The sequence below is a fragment of the Bactrocera oleae genome, chromosome 2 (assembly GCF_042242935.1).
Source record: "Bactrocera oleae isolate idBacOlea1 chromosome 2, idBacOlea1, whole genome shotgun sequence".
NCBI classification, from domain to species: Eukaryota; Metazoa; Arthropoda; class Insecta; order Diptera; family Tephritidae; genus Bactrocera; species Bactrocera oleae.
This window is the reverse complement of record NC_091536.1, coordinates 79,888,983-79,906,823: the sequence shown is the minus strand read 5'-3', so window position 1 is coordinate 79,906,823 and position 17,841 is coordinate 79,888,983. Positions and strand designations below refer to the sequence as shown.

Below are 17,841 nucleotides of genomic sequence, written 5' to 3'. Positions count from 1 at the left end.
GCCTAAATGAATATACCGTTTACCAACTTGACACAGAGATTTAAAGAATTCATTCGAATAACGCTATAATTTGAAGAACCATAAAAACTAAAAACAAAATTGCATTATAGGTATATATGTATGAACCAAACCTAAAATACATTCCATAGCTAAAATTTCCGACTACAGTTAACTAAGTTTAACTGCTTAAATCTATTTTGTTAAAAACAAATGGAATAAATCTAGTTTCTTCACTCACCTGTGCTCCACCATTGTCCCTTTGTACTTGAAAACGTGTCAGATCCTGTTTAATAGATTCGAGGGCATGAGCTGTGTATTTATTTTTGGGGCGACCCCTTTTTTCGCCCGCTGGATGCATTCTTGTGATATTTAGCAGTCATATCACAAACAACTAACTTGTACAAAACCAAAAAATTTACGGTTTTCCTTTGTTGTTGTCTTTAGATACGTCTGAGTTGTTTTTGGTTTCTTCTTCTTTTTCAACTTAGGACACGTTTTAAATTTTGCACTATAGTTTCACTTAACTATGTATGTATATATTTTCAGACTTTAAGTTGACTTGCCGGCAGCTGATTCCGCCGTATTCTTAGTATAATATTTAATCAAGATAACTTGTTCGAGATATAAGGAAAGGTAAGTGATAAAGCGAGGTACAACACACACATTCAAGTAGTATTTCTTTTTTTGTGTTTTTGTTCCAAGTATTTCTCTTTTTTTTTTTTAAATATTTTCAACGTGCAAATTCTGGAAGCGATATTAAACTAAAAACACTGAATTTGCATAATAATGCACATCACTAAAGCATCTTAACGCTTTGCTCTTTGTTGTACAATATTTGCACTTTTCATTTATTCTTTATCAACAGGGCAAAACAACAATTTTGCTAAAACTTAAACACGGTTTGTTGCGCATTCCTCTCGACGGCTGCGTGCTTTTGCTATTCAGCAGCTTGATATGTTCTGAAAATAGGCAGATAAAATAGAAAATTTAGAGGGTGTACGGTTTCGTAGTTATTGTAAACTAAAATGTAAAATAAATAAATAATGGGTGAGGATTTCGGAAATATTTTATCAGCATAGCTGTATGTATGTACAGTAATTTGCGCTTAATGAACTTATATTAATATGTAAACAAAAAAATATACATATGCATATAGCTATGCGGGCGTGTTTATTAAAATTAATGTATGTGCATATATGAATATACAGAAGATGCCAACTTTATGAGTCACAGATAAACATTTGAGCTATCGAATGGCAAATGTAAATTTATAAATCAAACACGGCTTGAAATATTCAGTTGACATTGCTAACAATCTAAATACACACATATTTAACGCATTAAACAAAAAGTAACAAAAATTACAGAAACTAGTAAGGAAATCACAAGATGTCAAAGCATATACATACATACTTATATATGTATGCAACTAATTCTGATTTTACACGTTATATTATATATATGTATATATATTTCGCAGAGTTCCTAGGTGGAACACAGGGCCACAAGCGGTAAATTGGTTCCAGAAAAAACCGTGTAAAAAAGATATTGATCGTATGCAAAATTAGGTGATTGGTTCCTTATCTTTAAAACCTGTTAGAATTTGTGAAAAACAAGGATTTTCTAAGAACAAATAGTAATGTTTTTTTTATCAAATCACATACATATAAATTGTGTACTTAGACAAGCATACTTGTAGTTATTGAAGCAAAAAGATGCCGTTCCCGCGACGGTCGGATTTACGTAACCGGAACAGACCCGGATTTTATTCGGCCAAGGACTGTCAACTCGACAGATTTCTGCCGCTACAACAATAACAACAAAAATATAAGCACTCTAAGCATAAAGTGATGTAAATTAAATGTGTGGCAAGTTCAGGAACTAAAAACAATTATGTAAAACAGTTAATAATAACTGATTAAATATTAAACATTTGTTTGGCTTTTCTTTCACCTTAAGCGTTAAAATTAAATTTAATGTAACTTTGGAAAAACAAATTTGCCTATAAAATATGTATTTACCAAGAACGTCTGATTGCAGAATAACTCTTAAATTTGCGATATAAATATATTTCGTAAAAACTAAATCTGACAAATAAAATTTAAGCACAAAAATTTTGAATCATGCTAAATAAAACAGGCGGAATAAAATCGTCTAAAAAATGTACACAAAAATTATTTTCAAACCGTGTAAAAACAGAATCAGGTGTATTAAAATGCGATCAGAAAGCAAAGGTTTTTCCAATGATTTCTCACAACAATTTCAAAACATTGGATACATTGTTAAATTTTTAAAACTTCGGAGTGCACCTTTCTGTAAGGCAATGAAAGCTAGCAAAGTTTCTGTATAGCTTGAATTATACTTTACCACTCAGCTGATGTTTGCTTACTTTTATGCTGATTATGTTCATTAGACTTATTATACTTATAATGTATATATATAAAGTAACTGAATGAAAATAAAACTAATCATCATAACTATTATGATGAAGCTGATTTACATTGATTATTCATAATATCCACAAGCGTCATATTGTAACAAAAATCTACAGATGTTACATCAGGCACAAAAATACAGCCATTGACTCAGACAGGAACGCTTTGTGGTTTCATAAATTATATTCAGATTTTATTACACTAAAAATCTGTTGTATGAAGTTACGCAAATAGGTGTATATACAGTCAAACCTATACAGTAAAAGAGAACTGGGTACGCGAGAAAACTCTATAAGTGAGAATAATTCTAAGGACCCGAACTTTGACCTCTCAAAAGCCTCTAAGTGTGAGTAACAGAAACCTCCATAATTGACAGTCGTTTTTCCCACTCTGACCTCTATAACTGAGAGGTAAATACAAAACCTTTATAAGCGACAAATTTCCTATGTATGATTCATTATTTTTTTTGCAGTTCATAAATATCATTTGCCACGAACAGTACAGCTCTTACAACAACTTATAATGTTTAAACGAAAAATCAGCGTGTTGTCGTTTTAGTGAGAAACCTCTATAAGCGAGAAAAAAATCGTGGTCTCTTGAACTCTCTCTTAACCAGGTTTGACTGTAGTACATTGTATGTGGTGTTTTTATATATTTACGTTCAGAAGAACCTTCTTTGAAACAAAGTTGAAATATTTAAATACTTGATAATATTCTCTTGAAAGATAAATGTGTGTACGTCAATTGGCCATAAATACATGGGTACTTTCGTGTCATCTAATAAAGATTGTGTATGGCGATTTTGGATCCTTATTCGAACATAACTATACATATTTATATCAACCTAAATTATCCTTGTATATACGATCAAACGATCATTTATTACAATTAATGTAAATGTCCTCACATATAAGTATATAATATGCATAAGTAATAGAGTGTACTATTTCACCACTGAATCTGGCAGCTAGCTAAATAATTACAAAGCGGATTTACAACAGCTCAACGACAGTGACCGATAATAAGTAGTAAAGGAAATACCTTCTAAGTTAAGAAAAAAAAAAGTAACAAGTAAGGAATGTTCGGGTGTAACCGAATATTTCATACTCTTGCAACTTGCAAGAATCAAAGCCGGAGAAATAACTTCAGTGTTGGCAAAACTTTATATTAAGAAATGTTGCGAAAAGGTTCAACTTTATAGTTCGATGAAATCAATCAAATTTGGTACTTACTTATTTTTACTACTATATTTTAGGAATTTTTCTATCAGGAAAATTATACTAAAATCATTAGTAGCATAGAAACGGAAGTGCTGATTGTATTAATTTTTGACATTGTTCAGGTATACATGGTATAGGAGAACTTATTTTTAAGCAATTTTATAAATATATATAAGCATATATATGAAGTAAAGTCAGCCAGACGTTTCAAAATCGTGAATATCAGTTATATGGGGGGCTAAGGCAAGTTTTCGCGCGATTTTATCCACATTAGGCACAAAGATATACCGTTATTAGAAAAACACGCTTGTCCCGAATTTCAATTATATATCTAACGAATTGACCGAAATTTTCGACAAAAAGTCAGCCATAGGCTGAGGGGTCCACATTTCCGGTATCTGGGGGCTTAAATAGTTATGGCCCAATTTTAATAATTTTTAGGCCTAAGATGACATACCTTAAAGGAAATACTCGTGCTAATTTTTATCCCGATTAATTGATTAGAGTTTTATTTGTATATTGGAAAGTGAAAAAGTCAAATGGAATTTAAGTTGTGTGATTTGGGAAGTAGGCGTATCGAACAGTACCGATTTCCCCTTTTTTGGCACTGTTACATGAGAATTTGGCACTGTTACATGAGAATGTCAAAATAATCTTATGTACCAAATTTGGTTGAAATTGGTAGAGTAGGTTCGGAGATATGTGATTTCACCTAAATGTGGCCGGTGCTACGTCCATTGTGCAATTTTGACACCTGCTCCTTTAAAGCTATTTTTTGTCATCTCGGATGCAAAATTTCATGTCTCTGGCGCAATTCATTATTGATTTATCGCAGTTTTAGTAGTTTTTAACAAAACGGTTATATGGGGAGTGGGCGTGGTTATCATCCGATATCACTTATTTTCATGCTGTCGTAAGAGATGTCCTGTACAAATTTGGGTGTTATAGCTTGAATAGTTTGGGAGATATATACATTAAACCTATTAGAGCGCGTTTATTTTTAGGTGATACAAACAACCGTTAGGTGAACAAAACTATTATACTCTTTAGCAACATGTTGCAAGAGTATAAATGCTAAGTGACCCATTTAACATTGCGTACATAATCATACACTCCAACTCTGCATACCATCTGAATACGGTACGGTCATACGGTAAATTACTTTCGAAACTTCCATCCATGAATTACCACGCCAAATTGCTTTAAAAACCACTTTAAAACTCATTACTAATTATTTTCGGAAGATTTCTTTAAAAAAAAAAAAAAAAGTTGGTCCGGTCCCTCTTTACGTGATCTAATAATTTTTACAGTGAAATGGAGTAATTGACACACTGTCACCAAGCAGAACCGGGTGATCGCCACAGCTCATATAGTATAGTAAGTATGCACGTACTAGGGTGTATATGTATGTATGTATGTATCTCTGCCAAACATCATGCTGGCTAGAGCAGCGCTGCGCTGGATAAAAATAGAATTAGTTGCTGATAATTATTGCAAAGTTCGGCATTTGTGCGTTCTGCGTTTTCTTCGTGCATTCATTTTTTCTTGCTTTTTACTTCGGCTCGCCTTTGCGCTTTACGCTTTTCTATTTTCAATTGCATTGATCGTTGTGTTTATTCTCGCCTCACGCACACATGAAATATTCATGAGCTATTCGCACGCAATATGAAATTGTTACTTGCACTAGCAACAGCAACAGCAACAACAAATTAAAACAACAATTACAATTAAGCTTTCGAACGCAATGCTCCCAAGCGATCACACAACTGTGCGCACCAGCCTGTCTGTCTGACTGACCACTGACGATATGCAGACAGCGGACAATGGACACTGCCAGTTGTCACATCAACAAAGCAGAAAACACACATTATATGATGAACCTATAAATGTTTGTATGTATGTATATAAATGAATACCAAATTGCTGCGTGAGCGAAAATTTTATAAACGGAAGGTAGACGAAAGTAGAAGTCTTCAGATGAATAAATACATACATACATACCTATATCGGTGTAATAATATAGAATATGATGATGAAAATATCAGCTCTTTGTAGATACTCGATAAACAAAAGTCTTTATATATTTCGGTAGTATATTTTGAACTAAACTCTTTAAATACAAAGGAAAAAAATAATGTTAACTTCGTTTGTAACGTTATACCCTTCACAAATAAAAAAGTTTTCAATACAAGTACTTGATATAGGTATTTTTCAGTTTATACGGCAGCTATATGATATAGTGGCCCGATTTGAACAATTTGTTCGGAGATTGTACAGATAACAAAGCTCTACAAAAACAAATTTTTTTATGGCTCTGGATATCTTAGAACATTTTGATGGTTTCAAGTGTCCAGATTACAACCTTATACATGCAAATATTGAATGTGTTCTGGTTTTTAAGATAATTGCATATCTAATATTTTGATAATATCAGCTTGTTAGTAATAAAAATTTAATTTTCCAGTCATGATTAGGGTTCTGCGCACCTTTCGCGCATACAAATATCATTCTCAGGCTCTTTATCGAAAATATGTGAAAAATTAGAAAGTTTTAAGGTTAAAAATGAAACGTGGACATATCTAGAATTACACTCTACAAAATGTGCAGTTTAACTCAATGAAAATTTCACTTTTGTTTCAAAAGTAATTAGCACAGACTACTAAGAAACAATGATGTTGCCAAATACCCAGATATCAGTACAGTTTACCAATGGATATGAATAAGAGTGTGAAACATCTACACCAAAATTATTTTCTCAAAATGAACTCAGTGATTTAATAGGCGATCAAGTTAGATCAAGTGGAAGAATATTGTTTTAGTGACATTTATACAATATTTCCAAAGTATGGAAAAGTTAAATGGTGGAATATTTGAGATAGCAAATACAGAAAGATACAGATTTTATCAAGGTTATGACTGTTCTGGAAAGTGAATCGTCAAAAAGTTTTGTGTTGATAGACGAAAATTTCCTAGGCAACCATAAAGTAACATACCAAATTATGCAGAAATTGTGCAAATTATGCTGGCAAACTGTCTCAAGTTAGGCTATGTCCGTAATCATCTGAATAAATTTTCCAAAAATTTTGGAAATTATAGGGAGGAAAAGGCAGTTTAACCAGGATCTAAAAGTGATGGAGGATTGGTATCAATGTTGTTGAGATCGTCATATAATGGTAGTATACTGCTGGTTCTTAAAAAGATGTTGTAAACTGGAAAATTATTAAGAAAGAACTCATAAAAGACATTTTATAGAAATATGTCACATGTTTTTGACATTTTTCCTTTTTCTGCTTACATAAAAGTATTCTTATTTTTTCAAAACAAAACTGACATAATAAATAAATATGTTATTTGGTTTCATGTTTTCTGATTTTTGTAGTATAAAATGAAAATAAAAGAGTTAAAAATAAACGATAGCAAGTCTTACAAAACCATTCATTGTTTTCATGAACTGTAGACACAAATATATTCAAAAACGATCCTAGAGCAACAAAGCCACTTAAGACCAGTGTAATCCATGTCAAATTTCGTAAAATTACCTTGTTAAAAAGTTTTCCACAGTACAAGAACTGCATATTAGTTGTTCAGTTTATATGACAGCTATATAGTATAGTGGTCCGATATCGGCGGTTCCGACAAATGAGCAACTTCTTGAGACGAAAAGGACACTAGAGGTAGTTTTTTCAATAGCATTCTTTTGACAGATCACGCGTGACTCGTGTCAAACTGTCATGTCGCTTTTGTTCAGTTTTGTTTGGCATTTCATCATGGAAAGACTTACAATGTTTACAAATCGTTCAACTATATCATGTTCTGTAAAGAATGTGTTTCGTACTTTTCGCTCAACTTATGGTCAATATAATCGGCCTACTGAGCGTACTATTCGCAACACTATCCCCCATTTTGAGACCCAGCATTCATTATTGGATAATATTCAACCGAATAGACCACGTCCAGCAAGCAGTGGGGAAAATACAAGTATAGCGGCCGTAGCAGAGAGTGTACACGAAGACCGTGGAGAGTCGGAGCCGTTCACAGCAACTCGTACTGACATATGGAACGACTTGGCGCATTTTACGTCGAGATCTTAAATTGAAAGCGTACAAAATACTGCTTGTGCAAGAACTGAAGCTGCTTGACCATCCCAAACGACATCGCTTCACTCTATGGGCTCTTGACACCCAGCAGAATATTGGAGATTATCAACATGCTGGGGCTAGATGAGTCGATATGACTTAGGGGAGGGCACAATAGACCATAGGTCGCGGTGCATGCCTCAAAATTAATCTGTCTATCTATCTATGAGCTCTTGAAAGTTCCAAGAAAATCCGGAAGCAACCCGAAGAGCAACCTGAAGAGAATCAAGAGCTGCCATTTCATCCAGCAAAAACAACGGTTTGGTGTGGTTTGTGGGCCGGTGGAATCATCGGTCCATATTTCTTCAAAAATGATGTCGATGAGAACGATGATAACCAACTATTTGGGACGGAGCCGCGTCCAAAATTTTAAAGAAATAATCTTAAACAAATAAATGAAAAGAATGTTCTTTCGAATGATAATAAACATTCTCCATTAAATTTCAATTTTCTGTGTTTTTTTCTTAAAAAAAAAAGTAGGGTACCTGAACTGGATCACCCCTTATGTATATTTTATAGGGTCTGCGACGTTTTCTTCTGGGTTTTTTAAACTACGTGGCAAACTTAATATACCCTGTTCAGGGTAAAATATATAAATTAATAAAATTAAAATTAAACAAAAATCGAGTATTATATTTCACTTTTTAATTCAATAATTAGCATTTCGTTAATAAGGCAATGCAAGGAAATATTAAAGATTTGAGCATATCAAAACTTTTATACTCTGTAAATGTTTACAACCGTCTTTTTGTGGGAGGGAGGGATAGGAATACGAGGCCAGATTATGTAAATGATGTGACTTCAAAAGGACTCCTGTTACTGAACGTAATGCAGTACTGCTGTTCCCCGGAGGTAGTTGGTGTTGCCTAGCTTACTGTTTATTATTTGAAAGTGGTAGTATATTACAAATACAATTTTGCGCACATACAAAGTAGAAGAGGCCAATTGTAAACTTCATAAAATATGACATGACTGACAGATGAAGCGCATAAGCGCATACCATTAAATTGCAAAGCGCAACATTTTCGCTAAGAGTACTACAATGGCAACGACATCATTCCACATTGCCAAAGATAAAAGCAATAATGCAGAAAGAGAAAACCCATAAACACTGACAGTAATGTGATCAAAGCAAATACCAAAAGCAAAACTAATGCAACAAGCGCACATATACACACTGCACACAGTTCACCCCCACCACTTCAATGGTGGTAAAGTTTAACCGATCTAGCAGACCAAATATTCACCAGGCATGACCAAATGTCCACTTTGTCACTAAATCCCAACCCACTTGGAGTTTTTATTTAACATACATACATACATATTATATGCACTTTTTATAGCTTGATCACTTGTAGAGGCTTAGTTGAAAACTTTTCGATCTTCTATCCCAACGAATCCACTTGTAATTGCCGCCTCATTACCGCACGCGATAGGTAATCACTTCTCCATTCACCTACTAGTTCTTTGCTGAATGTGCTGATTCATGCTCACAAGCCACGTCTCTTGGAGATTTTTTTGCTTGTTTGGTCCTTGAGGTCTCCAGACAGTAATAGGTTTATAGTGATAATGCCGACAAATTATGTCCATATGTATGTATGTATTCCCACACAGCTATAAAGAATACATATTTGCTCACTTACATATGTACATACATACATATACACACATTACAATTCACATTACATTGCCGCGTCGCCTCCACTCGCACTCGAAATGCATACTGGAATGTGAATGGAATTTCAAAAATGTTTTCATCGTTTACCAACGCTTGTAAACACATACTACATATACATAAACATATAAATAGGTATGAATGCGCCAGCGCAATAAGCGTTGCTTGCGGGCCCCTCAAGTAAACCAGCCCCAACAGTCATCTAGCCATTCGGTTGGCGCAGAATACCTATGTGCATAGTAGGTGTTTGCCATGTGTGACTGACGATGTTGTTAGTGTTAAACGTTGACGTAGTGTTGCTTTGCTAGATAATGTAGCGTAAGCAGCGGCAGTGGCAGAGGCAGAAGTAACGACTGTAGCCGCTTACGTCGCTGCCAATGAAGTTGGAGGCGGCATATAGAATACATTTTTGTAGCTACTTTTGTGAATATGTTTTAAACGTAGAAATATTCGTAAATGTTGTTGCCGTTGTTGTTATGATCGTGCCTTCGTGCGAGTGTCATAGGTATTTAAATATTTACCTATGTATGTATATATATATATGTATGGATGCATATATTTACATTGGTGTCCACTATTCGCAAATTATCATGCAAGAAGCGCAATCTTTTACTATTTGCCATCTAAGTGCAATGGCTGCGCGCGCATTTTTTTTATCATGCAAGTATATATTTACTTGATCTGATTCTTAGCAGAAATGTTTATGTACATACAGCTGTGGTCAAAATAATAAAAGTGACTGTTCCGTATACATATGTATGTATGTAAATTCGCACCATAACTTCATTTCATAGAACTGTCAAATTGAATAAAAAACGAAATATTATTATAAATTACACATACACGGTAAATAGTCCACTTTATTGTCAATTTCTGTTTCACGTACAAAATAATTGGATTATTGTTGTTTTAAGAGGAAGTGTAAAAATACATACATATATGTATAAACACACACGTTCTCCATAGAATATTTTTTTTTTTTACTGGAGAATTTTTAAAACAGTTTATATTTTCACTCAAAATATTATTATAAAGCGGAATATATCTTTTGCTCATATATCATAGACTGACTGTACAATTTTAAAAAGCAAAAAATGTAAGCTTAAAGTAAACGTTTAATTTGACACCAAATATCTCTATTAAATAGGTACTTATAGGTAAACTCACGATAAAAAGTCCTTGACGAAGCAGAACTTTCCTTTGCATTCAAAGTATAAATTTCAAGTTTTTAGGAATTCTTTCAGAACGCTTATTTTTAGAAATTATATACTAATGTTCTTAGCTTTGTAAATAAAATTTTAAAAAAATTAACAGCTTAATTTTTTGCCCACTACTGTATTGTTATTATATTCACGTAGCAACAACAATAAAAACCCTTAAATTAATTTTTTTCAATAATGAAAACTAATTTATTTTTTTGACATTATTATGAAATAAGAAATATTTTTAAATTTTTTAAATATATTTTTTTTTTAATATTTTTCAAGATTTGTAATAGGTACGTTTTTATGCACATAATTTTAGCTTAAAAATGCAAATATTATAGTTTCTTAGGTGCAAACAGTTTACATGGGAAACGGGATCATGAGGTAACATTAGAATCATTAACAGTTACACCACAACTGGTTAACAATGTCCAGTTACACTTATATACAGTTGCAAATTATAATTAGATTTTTAAATTTCTTTTATACCACATATCCTTTTTTGCAGTATTTTAATACAACTTTTGTATTTAATTTGATTTTCTTCACTTGGTCGTGTTTTGAATTTTACAATTGAACGATATAATCCTAAAATTCTTCATATCGTAATTAATGTACCCATTACGCACATAAACACACTATCAAAATATATCTAATAAGCATTTATCACAACCGTCTTAATTGCACTTGTAACAAAGTTTACGTATTCAAGTTTTGATTCCATAAACCGAATTTATATATGATGCCAGTAGAAAAATAGCGTATATTTTCTTATTTATTTCATTTCACTGTCAAAGTATACTTTTTACACGTGCGGAACTGTTGCATTTGAGCTATTTGAAAGACAATCAACAGCAGACCGACAGATATCTAGACACACAGAGGCACGGAACGTCGAGCGAGAGCACAGCACACAACAAAGCAGCGAGCAATTTATTGTACTAGATTCATTCGTATCTTTGATATCGTATTGGACAAACGCATGGGAGGAGACGGGGTCAAACGAATTCCTCTTATTACGAACGAATACCAGAACTCGGGGAACTCACTGAAATTCCACAACTTTAAATTCAATATACTCCTTCTCACCTTGCATAAATACACTTCACAAACATCACATAAGAGTATTTTCACAGTAAATAATATTTTGTTAATATTTTTGTTCGATTTCGACGCGTCTAATTGGAAAATAATAATGATAAAAAGTTTAGAGCACACGCAAAGAACGATGAACAATAGCAAATGCAACGAGATGACGTTCGGCGAGTATGTATTCGGTCAAACACACTCGTTGGTACTGAACAATTAATTGTTCGCAGTGCTGCATTTTCACACTCAATTTTTAACACAATATATTTAGAGAAAGTTACTTAAAGAATTGGTTTATATTATATTTCGAAAGGGATTAGATTTAGTTTAGTAATTTGCATAAATATGTTGTTACATAATACAAAAGACCAATAGTTTATTTTCAGTTTGGGCTTATTAGAATATGAATATGAATATTTGTCACCCTATGTTTGTGAAGTTGACACTACTGGAAACAGCTGGTTCAATTCACTTTTATTTTAGGTTATTTCATATCTACATATACAATTATTTTGTAGGTGTCCTAAACTGAAACCGCAGTTAAAAGAAATATAAATATAATACAATATGGGTAAAGTCATGTCAATGGTCGCCAATAAAATGAACCGATTCAATGTGGAAAATAGGGCACATCGCATACTAGAGCGTGACAAGCCTGTGCCGGCACCGAAATTCGAATCCAATATACAGGATATGCAGCGAGCTCTTGAATGTAAATATGAAATCATTTGATGACTTAAAATGAAAATTTAGATAATTTATATTTATTTAGTGGATCCGCAGCTAGTTGATAAACTAAACAAAAAAAATGTAGCGCTGGATGATCGATTAAAAAATGTTTATGTAACTTCGGAGGATAAATTTGTGGGTTAAATGGAAATTGTACTCAATTTTTTAACATGCATTAATAAATTTCATTATAAATAGATTGACTATGCTGCACAACGCACAGACCCTAATAAACCGCTTCCATTAAGTAGAAAAACCCCACAAGATTTCGAGTATGGGTACAGAGAACCAACACGAGTTGTGGCAGGTCGTTGTACACTGCGACAAGCGATGCAATTCATAACAGATCATCAAAGCGACCCAGAATTGTGGACGAAACAAAGAATTGCGTCAGACTATAAATTGAAGGAAGAAGTTGTCGGTAAATGGGTTTTTTTAAATAACTTTTTCTGCCTGCTTGAATAATAGCGATATTTTTTAGATAACATTCTTCATTATTTTAAAAGCTTTAACGTGTACATCCCAGATAAAGGTCAAAAGGAACGTATTCTATCCCAATCCAGTAATAAATTAATTGAAAGCAAAAAAGAAGATTAATACTCCAGCCGTTACATTAGCTATCCGGATTATTAACCGGTCACGTCTTGTTACTTCTATCAACAAGTTATACTACATTTTGTCGTTTGGAGTAATGCATTAAAGCTCAATGTAGACGATAGTTGATAAGTAGAAATAATTGTTATCAAATATGAATTAAATGCTACAAATTTTCGCGTCGAAATCAATTCGATGTAAAATATCCATTTCTATTGAATTATGTTAAGCAACAATGTTAGGCGGACAATTATACAAATTTAAGGACTTGTCTTCCGATACTGATATAACTTTGTCATCTGATAAACTGTATTTTACGCCCCAAGCTTGGTCACTGTGCTCTGAAAATGTATGCATGCACTTGCGTTCGGCGAAATCCCAAATTTTTACGCTCATATCACTAGAAGAAGAAGCGAAATGTTTACCATCTTCGGAGAACGAGACACACAGCACCCACGAAGCATGACCTGATAAAGTACCAGCGACGTCCGAGTGAGCTCTATAAAAAAAATGAGAGAACTCGTAGTAACCGTGGTAACTGTATACACTTTATACATACACATCATATAGTTTCATATGCCCATCATCAGAAGCCGTTAGCAGCATCTGCGAGTTTGGCGAAAAGCATAAGCTTCGAACCGACATGGCGTGACCTTCCAAAGTTTGCGCCACTTTGCCTGCAGCCACATCAAATATAGTGATAATGCCATCTATAGCACCACTTGCTATGTATTTTCCATCTGGACTCTACAATTATGTTATTGCCATTACATTTATATTTATTTTATGGTTTTAAAAGTTCGATTCAATGCTGTTCATCTTAAACTTACATAGGCAATGCTTAGCGTAAATTTTCCATTTTGGGGATCTAGTACTTGTTCCACCTTTCCAGTTTCAACGCTATACATTGAAATTTTTCCATCATTAGATCCCGAAATCACATATTTGTTGCAGGGAGAAAAAGCTACAGTCCACAGATCAACTGGCCCAAACGAAAGCAAATGTTTTTGTTGGCCAGTTTTAGAATCCCAAAAGCAGAGGCTTGAGTCTAAAGAGCTACTCGCAATTGCTAAATTAAAACAAACACATATAGTAAACTATTGTATTTAGTTCGACGTTTTAACACTCACTTTTTCCATCAGGACTGACAGCCACAGAAACAACACCTAAAGAATGTCCTTTCAAGGTGTGACGTAGTTTTAATTGGTCATCGTCTCGAATATCCCACACTTTCACCAAATCATCCAGTCCGCCGGTTACAATAAAATCAACCGGTTCAGGCTTCTTTTTACCGTACATTGAATCATTACTAGCGTCTGCGTCTTTTTCTGGGTCAGCATTATTTTCGGATTGTCCTTCCTCTGGATGTAGGCGTCCCCAAGAACATGACCAAATCTACAATATAAATCGTATTTGTTTAATATTTACAACTTTCAACACACAACGCAAACTTACTCCATCATCGTGTGCCGCCTCTTCTTTATGCAACAAGGAGAACTAGAATTACATGGAAATATATAAGTTATAACAGTTACCTAAAGTACAACTTAGAATTTCTACCAACCATTGCTTTTATTCTAAAAAACTAACAAAAGTTTAAATTATAATCCTAACTTGCTACACACTTACTACCGCAAAATGACAAATAAAAACAAACTGACAAAGCAACATATAAGCTTGCCACACTGTAACAATGTCAGTTTTATAGGAACATTACCATATTAATGAATTAATATTTGTAAAAAATCATATGAAGTACAATTGAACTTAAATAAAAAAGGATATATTAAATAAAAATCATAAAAATTATATTTTATGTAAATTCTGGAATAACTTATTAAATTGAAATCATATCAATAGATCTTCTACAATAGTGATGCCACATAGAATATACTTCAGCATGTTATAACTTACTTTACAAACAATCTGTTTAATTTTTTTAATTTATTTTCTAATTTGAAACCCGAATTCTTGGCAAATTTAGTATGCCCTCTAAAAGATTTTAATAAGTTGAGAGCATCGACAATTTCTATGAGCAACTTTGAAAAATTATTAAAGTCGCATCTAATGGTAACGTGTGTATATATTAAAATCTACTACTACAAATGTGGGGGATTTTCGCAGTAATGCATTTTGGGGCCTAATCTACCTGTCACTGCAGTCATTTCTCGTGAAACGGCTGAGTTAAGTGTGTTCGACGGTTTTGGTGAGCGCACTGTAATTAATCCTTATTTCAGAAATATAACTAATTTAGGAGCAGAAACTCCTCAACCGCTCGATAACAGATAACATATTTAATATAAATTGAAATCACAGTGTGTAAAATGTGATTGAATTTATGTGCAATCAAACGAAAAATAACAGATTGTTACGAAACAACGTGAATGAATGCATTGAAAATACACGAAAATAAAAAATGTAAGAATAGTAAAAGCAAAGAAATTGGGCAGAAAATATGGCGATAGCCGGAGAATATCCAAATAAAAGAAGTGAATGCTAAATAAAAAAAATATATTTTTAAGTTATTTGGTGAAATTCTAAAAAGTTGTGAGTTTCTGGTGCATAAAATCGATTGTTAATCAAATAAAGCATCGCAATTTATTTTTGGCCTTATAAAAAAATAAAAATTTGTTCTCTGCGGCGCGTGTGATTAATCAGACTCTTATTTGTATATGTATTTAAATATGTTGGATACTCCTGCGCATAAGAAGCGAATTTGGGTGGACGGATAAACGTTCAGAATTAGTCAGACGGTAAACAGTATGGCCGGTACCTTCTGTTGGAGCACTTTACATTCATTGGACAAATATTTAAATAAAAACTATAGTTTTAAGATCCTTTAAATTTTTGGTAGATTATCCCATAATGAATATTTTGAGATGTTTAGTAAAGGAGTCAAAAGTTTTTTTGTTTATTTGTTCATACATACATATATAAATGTACATATAATTAGTGTAACGCCTACTTGTTCATCGCAATAATGATTAGACATTATAGCTCAAGTCGTCATATATTTAGTGAGTTATTAATACAATAATAGGAAATGCGATTTAATGAAAATTATTTGTTTAATAATTACTTTATTTTATGTATTTGATAATTTTCACTAAATAAGGAATAGTCAAATAATAACACGATTTCGAAAATAGATATACAAATAGACATACATACATACTTCGTCGTGGTGTTTCTCATAAACAAAAGTGCAACCGGTTTTTATTATGATTTTTTTTTTTTCGTCCTTATTTTTATTTACGACTAATATTTGACTTTTAATTGTAGTACGAGATCACAACAAAAATCGAAAAATAGTTTAAGAGTAAAAAAAGCGTTTGGAAAATATCTAGAAATGTAAGTACAAAAAATTTTCAAATATGTATTCAGTATTTCTTCCTTTATAACAAAAATATGTGTCTGCATACAAACATGCATTGTGGATAAAATAATAAGTATAAACCTAAGACTTCAGTTTTGAGTTGATTTTAGGTAAATTCTGATTTGGAATAGTATAAACAATGTATTGCATTCATGTCTAAGCAGATAAAATGTAAATATTTTGAAAACATGTTTTCTATATGAACAAATTTTAATTTGACTTCATCAAAATTCGTGTTGCCAAATTTGAATTGTAAAGAATAAATAACTTCCAATAATTCCAATAATTATTCAAATTTCCATTTTGTTCCAATTTTTGTTCAGCATGAGTAGGTATATGCTAAAAAGCCAGGTGCGAACAATTCGCATTCTTAAAATAGTTGTCCGGCACTCAATCGTTGAGTTCAGCGTTGGTCAAATATAAGCATAAATAGCAACAAACACTGCTGTGTGGCGTTAAGCATACAAACCTTTGTATAAATATCTCCATGCATACAAATATTCTTACCTAAATACCATGCAAACTCGTATATGTATGTATGTATGGTGCTTACCAGTGAGTTTACATTTATAAATTAAACATGTATAGAATTTGTTTATAATCCAATCCAATTCTAAAAAAAAAGAAGACAATTTTGCATATTACGGTAGAATTAAATAATTATTGATTTAAAAGCGATTGTTCATAATATTTAAATTCCGACATGGCGACAATAAAACGTTAGTCAATAATAATTTTTTTTGTTTTTATTTGAAAAGTTGGTTTAACATTAATTTTACTTACTGGCGGATTATTGTATGTTTATTCAAATTCAAATGTTAACTTCAACACAATTTTTTTTTTTTTTGTTGGTGGTTATTAAATATTGTTTGGAAAAGCAATGGAATTTCCATATCTTATCGCATACAACAGTTATCTAATAATACTATCATTTTGCGATGCGAATTGCGGTGCTGAAAGAAGTAGAATACAAAAATGTTAGATATAAATATGAAGACAACAAAAAACAAAAAATAAATAAACGCCGTAATTATAAACATGAATGAAGTCACTAAGATTTGCTATTTATAGTAAACTAGCAGCAGCCACAAGCGCTGCATTGCTGTTTTGTGTTATTGTTATTTTAGCGCTTAAGTCATTTTCCACAATGTTTGTGAATGTTTTGCGCTGCCTCTATTAAAATAACAAAAGAAACGCTTACATATAATTTAAACTTTTTAAGAGTCCAAGTTGAACTTTTTCGCTTCTTCTTATCTAATGACTGCACAGCGCTTGCTTACCTAAGTACGAGGGTATCTTTTGTGTGCGGATTTTTTTTATTTCGCTTTTCCTTCGCTTCAAGACTTCGCCTGGGGTTAGGTGTTGCAGACTGCCATGTCAAT

The 17,841-nt window shown here is 32.7% G+C and overlaps 4 protein-coding genes and 1 long non-coding RNA gene across 17 annotated transcripts in view; 3 read left to right on the top strand and 2 right to left on the bottom strand.

Annotated features, from left to right (window-relative positions):
- The window catches only part of wts (serine/threonine-protein kinase warts), a 28,923-nt gene extending 16,996 nt beyond the window's left edge, over nucleotides 1-11,927 (bottom strand). The window contains exons 1-2 of one of the 4 annotated variants that reach the window (XM_014231318.3): nucleotides 11,761-11,927; nucleotides 239-959 (exon numbers count right to left, since the gene is read on the bottom strand). In XM_014231318.3, the coding sequence (XP_014086793.1) occupies nucleotides 239-358 (120 nt within the window). In that variant the 5' untranslated portion in view covers nucleotides 359-959; nucleotides 11,761-11,927. Of the gene's footprint in view, nucleotides 1-238; nucleotides 960-10,633; nucleotides 10,749-11,160; nucleotides 11,662-11,760 lie in introns of those variants that run through there. The other 3 variants (XM_014231317.3, XM_014231319.3, XM_070105805.1) reach the window with 3 other exon arrangements.
- Nucleotides 1,120-2,495, top strand: LOC138855794 (uncharacterized). Of its 2 annotated transcripts, none has more exons than XR_011394915.1 (2): nucleotides 1,120-1,373; nucleotides 1,481-2,495. It is a non-coding gene; the product is annotated as an uncharacterized lncRNA (long non-coding RNA). The 2 variants fall into 2 exon arrangements; XR_011394914.1 differs by having other exon boundaries at nucleotides 1,336-1,421.
- Nucleotides 11,928-12,228: 301 nt separating the features above from the next.
- On the top strand, nucleotides 12,229-13,288 carry LOC106615203 (protein NDUFAF4 homolog). The gene is made up of 4 exons (XM_014231327.3): nucleotides 12,229-12,472; nucleotides 12,533-12,624; nucleotides 12,688-12,910; nucleotides 12,971-13,288. Exons 1-4 carry the CDS (start codon nucleotides 12,328-12,330, stop codon nucleotides 13,084-13,086), a joined length of 576 nt encoding a protein of 191 aa, XP_014086802.1. The 5' UTR covers nucleotides 12,229-12,327; the 3' UTR covers nucleotides 13,087-13,288.
- On the bottom strand, nucleotides 13,257-14,778 carry LOC106615202 (superkiller complex protein 8). Its single transcript, XM_070105806.1, has 6 exons — nucleotides 14,648-14,778; nucleotides 14,539-14,580; nucleotides 14,214-14,478; nucleotides 13,914-14,152; nucleotides 13,643-13,830; nucleotides 13,257-13,582 (listed from the first exon to the last, which is right to left on the bottom strand). Exons 1-6 carry the CDS (start codon nucleotides 14,648-14,650, stop codon nucleotides 13,309-13,311), a joined length of 1,011 nt encoding a protein of 336 aa, XP_069961907.1. The 5' UTR covers nucleotides 14,651-14,778; the 3' UTR covers nucleotides 13,257-13,308.
- A 475-nt stretch (nucleotides 14,779-15,253) lies between these two features.
- Nucleotides 15,254-17,841, top strand: part of Mical (Molecule interacting with CasL) — an 83,484-nt gene continuing 80,896 nt past the window's right edge. For 2 of the 9 annotated variants that reach the window (XR_011394903.1, XR_011394898.1), the window contains exons 1-2: nucleotides 15,254-15,289; nucleotides 16,366-16,434. The gene's annotated coding sequence lies outside the window, so the exon portion shown is untranslated. Of the gene's footprint in view, nucleotides 15,631-15,662; nucleotides 15,837-16,198; nucleotides 16,435-17,841 lie in introns of those variants that run through there. The other 7 variants (XR_011394904.1, XR_011394894.1, XR_011394895.1 and 4 more) reach the window with 6 other exon arrangements.